Raw genomic sequence first — 10,614 nt, forward strand, 5'->3', positions numbered from 1 at the left:
GTCAATCAACAGTAGAAAAACCCAACAGAAAAAATGAACAGAAAGGAAAATGGTTGGGGAAGAGTCATTTTAGATGTCCAAACTTTAATCCTGCTCAAACAGCAGTTTTGAGGAAAAGAAAAAACCTATAATGCTGAGCTTAACTACATTCCATTGCCCCATCCCTTCTAAGCCCCTCCCTTTATCTCCAGGGCAGTAATAGTACTATCTTTTTAGAGTGTATTTTCATCCCCTCTAAGGTTCCTGCTTCAGGTAGTCAAGCCAATCCTGTCCTCTTGCACACTTCATTGGTATTCAATAATGAGTGCCACCAATTTGAAGCAGGAAACTGGGACGGAGGCTAAGCAACTTGACTCTTCTTGTTGCCTGGCAAGTCAGCACCAAACTGGTAAAGAAAGGCTATGCCTTAGGGACAGAGGCTCCTGCCTGGATCTCTAAGCAGCTACACTTCACCCACACACATTGGAAGAATGCTAACGTAGGAAGAAGAAAGGGTGGAATAGAAAGATCTAAAGAAAGAGTGAACCACACAGCTTCTTTCCACAAATGAACATTCAATGGAAGCATCAGGGAAAATACCACCTTCTAGGGCAAAAGAGAAGCTCTGCTGGTAGGATAATTTTACAAAAGTAGTTATTTTTAAGATGCAGAAATTACCTAAGTCTTTGAAATCTGAATTCTGATGACTAAATCTCCATCTTTTTAAAAAAGATTCCTGGTCAAGTCTCCCATCATGACTTCTCCCCACTACCCAAAGCCTACAAACCAGTCTAGACAAGTCCCTGCCTATACCATCAAGCATTCTCAGGAAGCTAGAATGTATTAACATTTCACTTCAATCTCTTAGAAGTGAGAGTGATAGTTGAGAAGAGGAGACAGAGACCAATCAAGACTGCCAGAAATAACCCAGGCCTTAACAGAAGCCTAGGCCATAGGATATGATTGCTGTGGCCACATAGGACCTACGGACCAGATACTGCCCTTGAAGGGCAAAGACCCAGCCATGCCGTAGAGAGGAAGGGGCTGGAAGAGTTAGGTGGCCTTCTCCCTGCTTCCTCTTTGCCTCTTTGTGGTGATGGGAAGAAGACACTGTAATACACAAGGTTGCTTGGGAAAATGGATTATTCTAATAAAACTTTATTTTTTCAAACACGGCCACAGAGGCAGGACCTCATGTTTAACACACACACAGACTTATGGATTTCTTTTTAATATAAAACAAAGTTTACGAAAATTTTTTTTCCACTTTTTGTATTTGTAATCCCATTAGCACAGGGACTTTGGCAGCAGGTGGGAGTGAAGGGCAGCTAAAGCTGCCACTGGGCAGTCACCGGGCACAGGAGGAGAGCACCAGCCTGGGAGTGGCTTCACTCACACACGCAGGAATACTCACCTACTGGTCAGCCACACCACACACACAACACAGATGCAGATGTCTACCCAGCGTCAACCACAGCCCTGTAGAGATGCGCTACACTCTGGGTAAGCCCAATATGTGAAAATCCAAATAGTCAAACAGCTAAAGTAGAGGGAGGTTGCTTGCTTGCTTTACAAAAGAAGCAATCACAGGCTGCTTTTAAATGGTCAGCAGTCCAAATGCATCAAAGGTCAGAGGGTGAGGGGAAAAAGGTCCCATCAGTAAAGAGGGAAAGAAAGAGATGAAGCCCTTCAACCCTGCCTCAGTTACCCACATGTGCTTGCATCTACTTAGAGAGTGAGAGAGGCAGGTGGTATACAGCCTAGGCAATCTAATAAGAAGAAAAGGCCAGCTCAGAATCAATGTGAAGAGCCCTCTCCAGCCCCAACACTAAATCTATCTAGGGGAGGGGGGGGTGGGCCTGAGGAAAAAACCATTGGCTGAGGTCACAGCACTTAAAAGAGCTTGCAGTACCCCCAAACAGAATCCTTTGCGGAGCCAGTGGTGCTTATGGATCATAAGCCTGGTTCCAAAGCTACTTAGGAAAAAGAAAAACTTGGTGCCCTCCTTTTGACTTCTTGAACAAGCCCACTGTCCCATGAAAACTCAAGATCCTGGGGGTATCATGATGCTCTACTATTAAGGAGCAACTGCCTTCCTTCCCTAAGGCTACGCAAACACACCTTTACACCTGTCCTCAAGTATACTCCCAAGCACACACACACACTCACACACAATTTCTCCGAGGAGGCTGAATGAACCCCCCACCCTGGCCAAATTCTAAGACACAAGTGCCCTTTGAAGCAAAGGGGCTAGTGAAATTCCCCGAGCAGGGGTCAGCTGACCCCTTCCTTCCCTGCCCATTGCTTTCTCATTGGCAGGGATACTCACACTCAGGGCCGCCATGGGAAGGGTCTGCTCTGGGGCTGTCCCTCCCGCCACCAGCTCTGTTTATCTTGTCCCGGCCAGTCTCTCGGCATGGTCGAGCTTCCTGGAGCGAGATTTCCAGCTGCCCTGAGTGGGAGCCCTCCACTCATCCCCATTCCCAGGCTGGGCCCCCAGTCTTGGAGCCTCGACACTTGTTAGTAGCCGTAAGAGAGTCAGTCTGTGTGGCCCCAGGAAGTAGTAGCCTCTCAGTTTTAGTTCTCCTCAATCAGATTTAAGTCCAGGTCCCCAAAGTCCTGCTGGCACAGTGTCCGCTTACTCAGCGCCTGCCGCCCCCACCGCACGGACCCCTCCTCCTCCTCTTCGCTTTCACTCAGCACCTGGGAGGAACCCCCAATGGGGCTGCAGGAAGCAGAGAGGGGTGGGGGGCTACAGGCCATGAACCACGGTGGAGAGATGCTGCTGCCTTCCCGGGCTGTTTCTTGGAGACAGACACCTCCTGAGTATGGTTTCTGTCAAATAAACAACAAAGTTAAGAAGGCAAAGGAAGATAATAACATCCCAGAGCACCCTGGCCCAAGCTGTATTTCAAAGTGTCCTGTCCCTTAGTTACCCTCTAAGGCAGGAATCCTAGGCTTTAAGGTGAGGTTTATGAACTCACTGATAAAATTCAGAAAATTCAGTAACCATGTAACATTTCTTTGAGGAGAGATCTCAGTTTCTATCCGATTCAAAATTAAAGACTCAATTATAAGCTTCATGTGGGCAGAAATATCATCTGCCTATTTCACTACTGTAATGCCAGGGCCTATACAGTCAGAGCCAGGTACATAGTAGGTATACAAAAAAATGTTTGCCGACTGGTTAGATCAGTGATGGCGAACCTATGACATGCGTGTCAGAGGTGACACGTGAACTCATTTTTTTGGTTGATTTTTCTTTGTTAAATGGCATTTAAATATATAAAATAAATATCAGAAATATAAGTTTGTTTTACTATGGTTGCAAATATCAAAACATTTCTATATGTGACACGGCACCAGAGTTAAGTTAGAGTTTTCAAAATGCTGACACTCCGAGCTCAAAAGGTTCGCCATCACTGGGTTAGATGGATGACTATCAATAAGTGTGTAAGTTCGCAAAGAGGTTTGTGACCCAGTGGTATAGTAGGAAGAATATGAAAAAGTGGGCAAGTGTATAAGACAACTGCACTCATACTGGGAAGTCAAAAACATTTGCTGAACAGATGAATGTTGCAGCAGCCTGTTTTAAGCTCTCCCAGACCCACTTAAAGCAGTGAAGGGCAAGTGGCAAAACCATCCTTGAGCACAAGGAGGGGGTGGGGCAATGATGATGGCACTCTGTGGCTGATGCGTTCTGAGTAGAGGGAAAGGGCCTCTAGCAAAACAACCTGGGAATCCCTATTGGGACGTTTAACATGGGTCTCACCCCAGTTTCTCTGGAACCCTCAGGACTGAGGAGTTTCACAGGACATGGGACTTCAGGATTCAGTGCTAAAACCAGGACAGTGCTGGGCAAACTGGGATGGTAGATCACTCTAGTGAAAGCTCAGACAGAAAGGAGCTCTGGGGGAGGCCCTGCCAGGAAGGCATGGAACTAGGGCAGCTTAAAAGTGAAAGAGAACACAGTCCCTCTGCTCCCATTCAACCATTCAAGCTTCCTTAATCCGGCTGGTCCCACCTGATTCATCTTGTCAAAGTCCAAGGAAGGCCTTAGCCGCCGGGGGTCCTCCTCGTGGCGCCGCTTCACTCCAGCTTTTCGGGCATCCAGATCACAAGGCTGTGAGCGGCTTCGAGGAAGGTTGCGGAGGCCTCGGGGTCGCCAGGGCAGCTCTGGGGAGGATGCAGGGGAGCTCCGGGCAGAAGGCAAGAAGCGGCTTGCCTGTGGGCCCAGGCTGGGTGATAGGGAAAATCGACGCTGGGGTGGACAAGGGGACAGGGATTCAGCATCACTCTCCCAGGAGCCACTTTGGGGGGAGGCAGCGCAGGGTTGAGAGGAATCTTGGGTCAGGGCCAGGCTGAAGAAAGGTGGACTGTAGGGTCTGTGGGCTGGGGCACATTGAGAAGAGGCACTGGGAGCTTGGAGGAACCTGAGGCTGGAGACCCGCTTTGGAGGGCTCTGGTGAGGCACCTGCGGCCCACCCCCTCCACCACTGCCTCGGTGCTTGATGGGAGTCCACAGCTTGGAGGGGGCAGGCCGCCACACTGGCTGCCAGCGAGACAGGTCCACGGGCACTGAGAGTGAGCGGCAGTGCCTCTTGGATGGAGGGGTGGGGGGCACAGGAAGCTTCTCTGGGTCAGGGGGCTCAGGGCTTAGAACTTGGGAGAGGGGCTGCTCCGGTGGGGAGCTTCCCCGGCTGGGTGGTCTGAGGTGCAGGCTCAAGCCTGACGGGTGGTAGCTGAGGTTGAGGCTGTCCTGGAACTCGGCACAGGAACAGTGGGGCAGGCCCCTCCAGGAAGCACCTTCTGGAAGGCATTCATAATAAAAATAATATTAATGATAGCTAATATATTTTTAAGAGCTTACTATGTGCTCATAATGTAATGAACATTTTATGTGAGGTTTCCCAAAAACCTATTATTATGCCCATTTCACAGATAGGAAGTCCAGTAACTTGCCCAAAGTCATGTAGCAATCAAATGACCAAAAAAGGATTCAAATCCTGGTCTGTCTGATTCTAAAGTTAGGTCTTTTAACCGCTATGCTATTCTGCCTCCATTACGACGAAACACATGAAATTGAAAATACACTCTCATACAGCGCCTTGCCACTCCCTCTCAAAGGTAAAACAATAGAAACAAACGTTGTGTCTGTGTGCCCTGCTCATCCCTCACTCCACTCAACCTAGATCTACTTTGTTCCCCAACCGCCCAGCTGGCCTATCCTCTCCTTCCTTAGCCTTTCCCCTTTCCAACTCTCAACTGCACCAAAACAGGAGTCAGGGTTACCAAGGAGTAAGAGGTAATCAAACAGGTAAGAGATCACTTTTATTGCTAGGGAGGGCAAACAGGATGCAAAAGGCCTTTGATAGTGGAACCATGCTTGGGAAACCCTAAGACTTTGTGCTACTCGTGTTCCTGCGTCTGGTCACCCAAATATGTTGACTCTTTTCCCATAGGCCTGCTCTGAAATTCAAACAGATTGGGGGACTGAGGGGTGGAAGAGAAAATGGACTAAAATGAATGGTCCTCACTGAATTCTAACCAAAACTCTGTCTTCTGGGAGGCAGCTCGTTAAGAGACAAAGGACCTACTCCAAGCTCCTCTGGCTAGCTGACTGCATTCTGCAGAAACTAGATATTTGGAACAACTGATAAGTATACGAAGTCATGCTTGATGGAGAAAACCCACACTTAACATTTTTAGTCAACAGTTCTGCCCCCTACTAACCTCCATGAGGGCAGGGACCATGTATCCTATTCTGTACTTAGAACATAATACCTGGCTCACAGCAAGTATTTAATAAATCAGAGGAAGAAATTAAATGAAGACGCTTTTGCCAACTTACTTCCCTGGCCAGGTATCCTAGAAAAGAAAATGAGCTGCACAGCAGCCCAGCATCATGGGTTAAAGTTCTGCTTGTACAATAGTGATGCCTGCCCCCATGATCACAGACCCTTTGATTGAATAATTCATAATTTATACCTCAGATACACATTCACATGTGTAAAATGACTGACATATGTACAAGGCTATTCACTATGGTCTTGTTTGGAAATAACCTAATGTACATTAATAAGAGACTGGTTAAATAAACTATGGTACATACATACAATGCAACAATGTAAATCAAGGAAATGTTCAACATTACATAATGATATGTAAAACAGAGACAAGTGCCCATCTCAGAAGGTGACCCTGGCAAGAATGTTAGGGAGGTAGGCTACCTAGTCCTGGTCACTGGAAACCAATGAAAGAAATATGTGGATGGAAGCATGGAAATACACACATATATGCAAATACACAATACCTTACCAGGCACAAGCTGGAAAGGGTTCCCACAGTTGGAGATGTCTGCATGATCAGGCAAAGGCTAGGAGAGAGACAATATCCATCATGATTCAGGTTCAGGACACAGATTTCCAAGAAGCTCTGTTCAGCTCACCCCTGCAATTCCTGGGCTATAGGGATGTTAGGGACTCTTAAGTGTTTTCTTCTTGTCTTCCCAAAGTTAGTGAGTAAAATAATGCACATCTTCCAATATTTCAAACCCTTCTCCACCCAAGTTTTGGTGTCCCTTCTCTATCAGTGGAAAAATCCCTGCTCCCTTCCTTTTGGGCTGGGTTTCTTGAGCTTTTAGTGGACTCTTCCAGTATAAGTACCATGACTCATATGGCATAGGACAAGGGTGAAGTAGTAGCAACAAACAGCCTCTGTAAAAAGGGGGAGGGGGTCGTGGAGAAGCAGGAAGACTGGTCTTTTACCAGACTGATGCTGAAGCGTGTGCATTTCAGCTCATCCAGAGTCTGTTTCTGTAGCTGCTCAGTGATCAGGGTTATCATGATTCTCCCCAGGATCTGACTTGCACACTTTGGAGCAAATGATGGATGTCTTCCCTGTTGTTCTTCCAGACCTCACTCGTGAGCCGTCTTCTGCCACTGCAGCACCATTCTAGCACCATTGGGACTTCCCTCTCCAGTCATGCCTGCTGAGTCTGCCAATTACAGAGGGACCAGCCCCAAGTGATATTAGAGATGTACCTGGTCCAGAGATGGAAAATGCATGGCACACATAGCACAGCATCCCTATGCCAGGCCTCTGGCAGACATCATTAATTGATCACAGCTTTTTCCTGCTAAGCCTAAACATAGCCTCAGACACATTATAAGCTTGGCAGTTCAGATATCTAGTAAAATGAACTGAAGTTGGCAAGCAAATTGAAAACTATTTGCCACTCCTAACCTGGTTCATGCTCTGCTGTCTACCGAGAATACAGGCACCACTTAGAAAACAGCTCAGGTGAGAAAGAGGAATGACCAAATGGTTATTTCCATCCTGATTAGCCCAATATTTTCTTTATCAGAAGCAAAGAGAGGTACCTTTTACCTAGACTACAGAAATAATAATAGGGAACAGGAGGAGCAGTGGTTGTAGGAATGACTTTCTGCTTCAGACAAGAGTCAATGAGGTTTTAAGTTCTTCCTTAGCTTGACCAGCTGATATAATTTTCCAACAGATACTGTATATATTCTCTTATAAAATGAGAAGAGGAAAAGGAAATAGTACTAGGGTAATTCCAATTACATTTCAACTCTATAGATGTTAAAAACAACTCTGTGACTTTATTCAACTAAGTTTTTAGCCTGATCTGACTCAAAAACCATTAATACAATTAATCAAGACTCTTTCTCAGGTCAATTTTGGTAAAAACAAACTAATTCTATCAGATAACAGGCTTTAAGCCCACGTAATTACTCAAGGGAGGAGGGGAGGTTACTAGTGTCTTCATACTATTCTGCCTATTCCCAGAAGTGACTAGCAAGCAGACAGACGCTCACCAGAGGGTATATGTAGCATTTGCTAGTAGAGAGAATAAACTATCTAGAAATCTCAATCCTGATCCTATTTGCTGTGGCAGTTTTGGCAAATCATTTAACCTGTCTTAGTCTCAATTTACCCATGTAAAACAGGCTGAATAATCTTAATCTGTCACATCCAACATAACAGACAATACCAAAATGTAAGAAGCATACCATCTGGCCTGTACAAACCAGGAGTCCACATAGGCTGTTTCTCATCCCTCCTGTTTGTTGTTCTACAAAGCCTCAGGCTGCCACAAGTGATGATAACATTAAGAGGAAGGCGACCAGGTATATCTATTTGATTAGATGCCAACCGCCATCACCTCGATACCGACAGAAGCCCAAAAGGGCTCTTCTGTGACCTTGGGGGCAAGATCACTTTCTACTTTTACAAAAAAGGGATCATCTCTACCCACTCCCACCACAGAGGGAGGCAGGCCACAAGGAAAAGCAAAGAAATACACGTGGACATACTTGGGAGTTGTTTTGGAAGAAAGGTGTGGGAGTAGTCAATCATCATTATAGTTAACTATCATTTTCACGCATAATTATTACAACCCTGAGCGAAGTTCCAGCTTCTTGAGAGCTCTCTTCAGCCGCTTCCCCTACTGTGTTCTTGTGGGAGAGGCTAAAGCTTCTATCACTTCTGCTCTTGGTTTCTTAACTCTACCCTCAAAGATGAACCAGAGAGGAAACCGAACTGCAGGCGTTTACCCCAGAGACCCTAGGCTTCAGGCTGACAACAGGCTGACCAGTCATGAGGAGCAGAGTGTGAAGCAAAACTCTTGCAAGCTTTTCATGAGGCATTTGGCCCAACAGCAAACTCCCAGTCCTCTCTGGGATCAAGTGAAGAGAGTGATTTCATGTTTTTTTTTTTTTCTTTTTTCTTCTGCGTTTTAATTGTTGGGATGTGGCCACACACGGCGGTAATTGGAACAATGCAACTACTACCACGCAACTGATCCTCTCCGCCTGAGTTTCCTCAAACAGGCCAGGCTGAGAGGGGGAACAGAACGGAAGCCATAAGGAATCCAACCAGGACACAAAAGAAGGCAAACCAGCTCCGCGAGGGGCCTCCTCTTTCTCGGGCAGGCAGAGAGAAAAAGTGCAAGAAGCCCTCTCTTGCGCCTTCCTTCCCCTTCCATTTTGTGTCTCCGAGGGGCAGAGACTGCCCTGCACGTTCACTTAAACAAGTTAAAACTTCTCAGCTGAACTGGCACGGGGCTCAGCCCTGCAGAGAGCAGCAGGCCGCTAGGCCCTCCCCACCATCCCACCAGGCCCAGCTCTCCATCCAGGCTTCCCCCACACCATCCGCCCCCCGAAATAAAGGTCGGACCCTCACCCCGCGCCCTATTGGATGGCAGTCACCCCTGACATTCGGGGTTGCAGGGATGCTGAGGTCGTGCTGAAGCCCGGAGAACCCAGCATCAGGTCAGGCTCATGGGGAGGAGGCGAGTCACAAATCCTCCGGGGACCTTCCCTCGGGTCCCAGCCCCAACCCTCTTGGGGAGACTGAAGGAAAACAGGAGGAAGCAGGGAGGTGCATGAACAGGTAAGCGGGGGTCTGACTGCTCTTCCCCCGGATGGCTCTGGTGGAGAGAGGGGCGACAAGTGGGGCGAACCCCTCCCCCCCGCCCCGATGAAGAAGCAAGAGGCTAGCCCCCCCCCCCTCCAATTTCCAACCTCCCCCTCGGTTGCCCTGCCTGTCCCCGCGGGGTGGGGCATGGGTCGTCCGCGGGCCCCTATGGGGGCGCCAGGGCTCGCTCGGGGGGGTGAGGGGGGGCTTGTCGCTCCTCTCTTCCCAATGAGCTTCCATCATCCGGCCGCGGAAGCGAACTCAGGACGCAGGGGATGGGAAGGGTCTGGGACTCAGCGCTCCGCCACCCCTCCCCCACCGGGTCCCGTGCTCTCCCCGCGGAGGCGGCCGGCGAGGCCCAGGCGCGCGGGAGGGCCGGGCTGGGGGAAGGGAGAGAGGGAAAGAGGGAGGGCCGGCCGAGGAGCCCGCCCCGAGGCCCGAGCGCCACCTGCCCTCCGCCACCTACCGCGGCTCCTCCAGCTCCCAGGGCCGCGGCCGGAGCAGCTCTGAGCGCTCCGTTCACCCCACGGTGCCCTTAAAAGGCGCCGGCGCGAACCAACGGGCCCCTCAGGAGAGTGGGGGAACCTCTCCTGCCCACCGAGTCCCCCCGAGCTGTCCGCGGGGGCTCGAGACTCGCGTCGCTTCTCCCTCGAAGCCTTTCTTAGGTAGTGGTGTCAGGGAGGAGCCCGGTTCTTTGATTTGAGGATGAGGGCGGTTTCCTCACTATGGAGTCACCCCCTGCAAAATATTGCAGAAGGTGGACAGGCCCAGTTGGAGGCACGTCTCGAAAGCCGCGGGGGAGGCCGCGTCAGACGAAGGTAAACAAAGCTATGGCTCCCGTCCTCCATTCCTCCATCGGGCCACGGACAGCCTTCTAATCGGCTCGGGCCGCTTAATGAGAAGTAGCCAAGGTCCCTCTCACCTGCTCTCCTCTCGCACCTCCTCCCGCCGCCTCTCTGGAGGAATCCCCATTCCCCCAGCAGAGGACCCGTCCGCGGCGCGAAGGCTTCTGGGAAGTGTAGTCCAAGCGCCGATTAGGGCCTGCTCTAAGTCCCAGGAGCCCCTCTTCCAGCGGCCAGATCGGCTCGAACCTTATAAACCCAGGACTTACTACAGTTGGGGGGCTGTTCCCATTTGGTTCTATGATTAGCCCTCAGCCAAAAACTTTGTAAAGCTGAGGAGGGCCCAGGGCTG

General features: G+C 49.3%; 1 protein-coding gene across 4 annotated transcripts; it reads right to left on the reverse strand.

Annotated features, from left to right (window-relative positions):
* Positions 1 to 1,104: 1,104 nt before the first annotated feature.
* FAM53C (family with sequence similarity 53 member C) lies at positions 1,105 to 10,448 on the reverse strand. Of its 4 annotated transcripts, none has more exons than XM_070414909.1 (5): positions 10,343 to 10,448; positions 6,747 to 6,976; positions 6,298 to 6,355; positions 4,004 to 4,788; positions 1,105 to 2,814 (listed from the first exon to the last, which is right to left on the reverse strand). In XM_070414909.1, exons 2-5 carry the CDS (start codon positions 6,822 to 6,824, stop codon positions 2,557 to 2,559), a joined length of 1,179 nt encoding a protein of 392 aa, XP_070271010.1. In that variant the 5' UTR covers positions 6,825 to 6,976; positions 10,343 to 10,448; the 3' UTR covers positions 1,105 to 2,556. The 4 variants fall into 4 exon arrangements, with proteins under 4 accessions (XP_070271010.1, XP_070271009.1, XP_070271011.1 ...); XM_070414908.1 differs by lacking the exon at positions 10,343 to 10,448 and adding an exon at positions 9,887 to 10,130; XM_070414910.1 differs by lacking the exon at positions 10,343 to 10,448 and adding an exon at positions 9,187 to 9,474.
* Positions 10,449 to 10,614: the final 166 nt, after the last annotated feature.

Source organism: Myotis yumanensis, unplaced genomic scaffold (assembly GCF_028538775.1).
Source record: "Myotis yumanensis isolate MYYU_CA2020_CCGP unplaced genomic scaffold, mMyoYum1.0.hap1 SCAF_5, whole genome shotgun sequence".
NCBI classification, from domain to species: Eukaryota; Metazoa; Chordata; class Mammalia; order Chiroptera; family Vespertilionidae; genus Myotis; species Myotis yumanensis.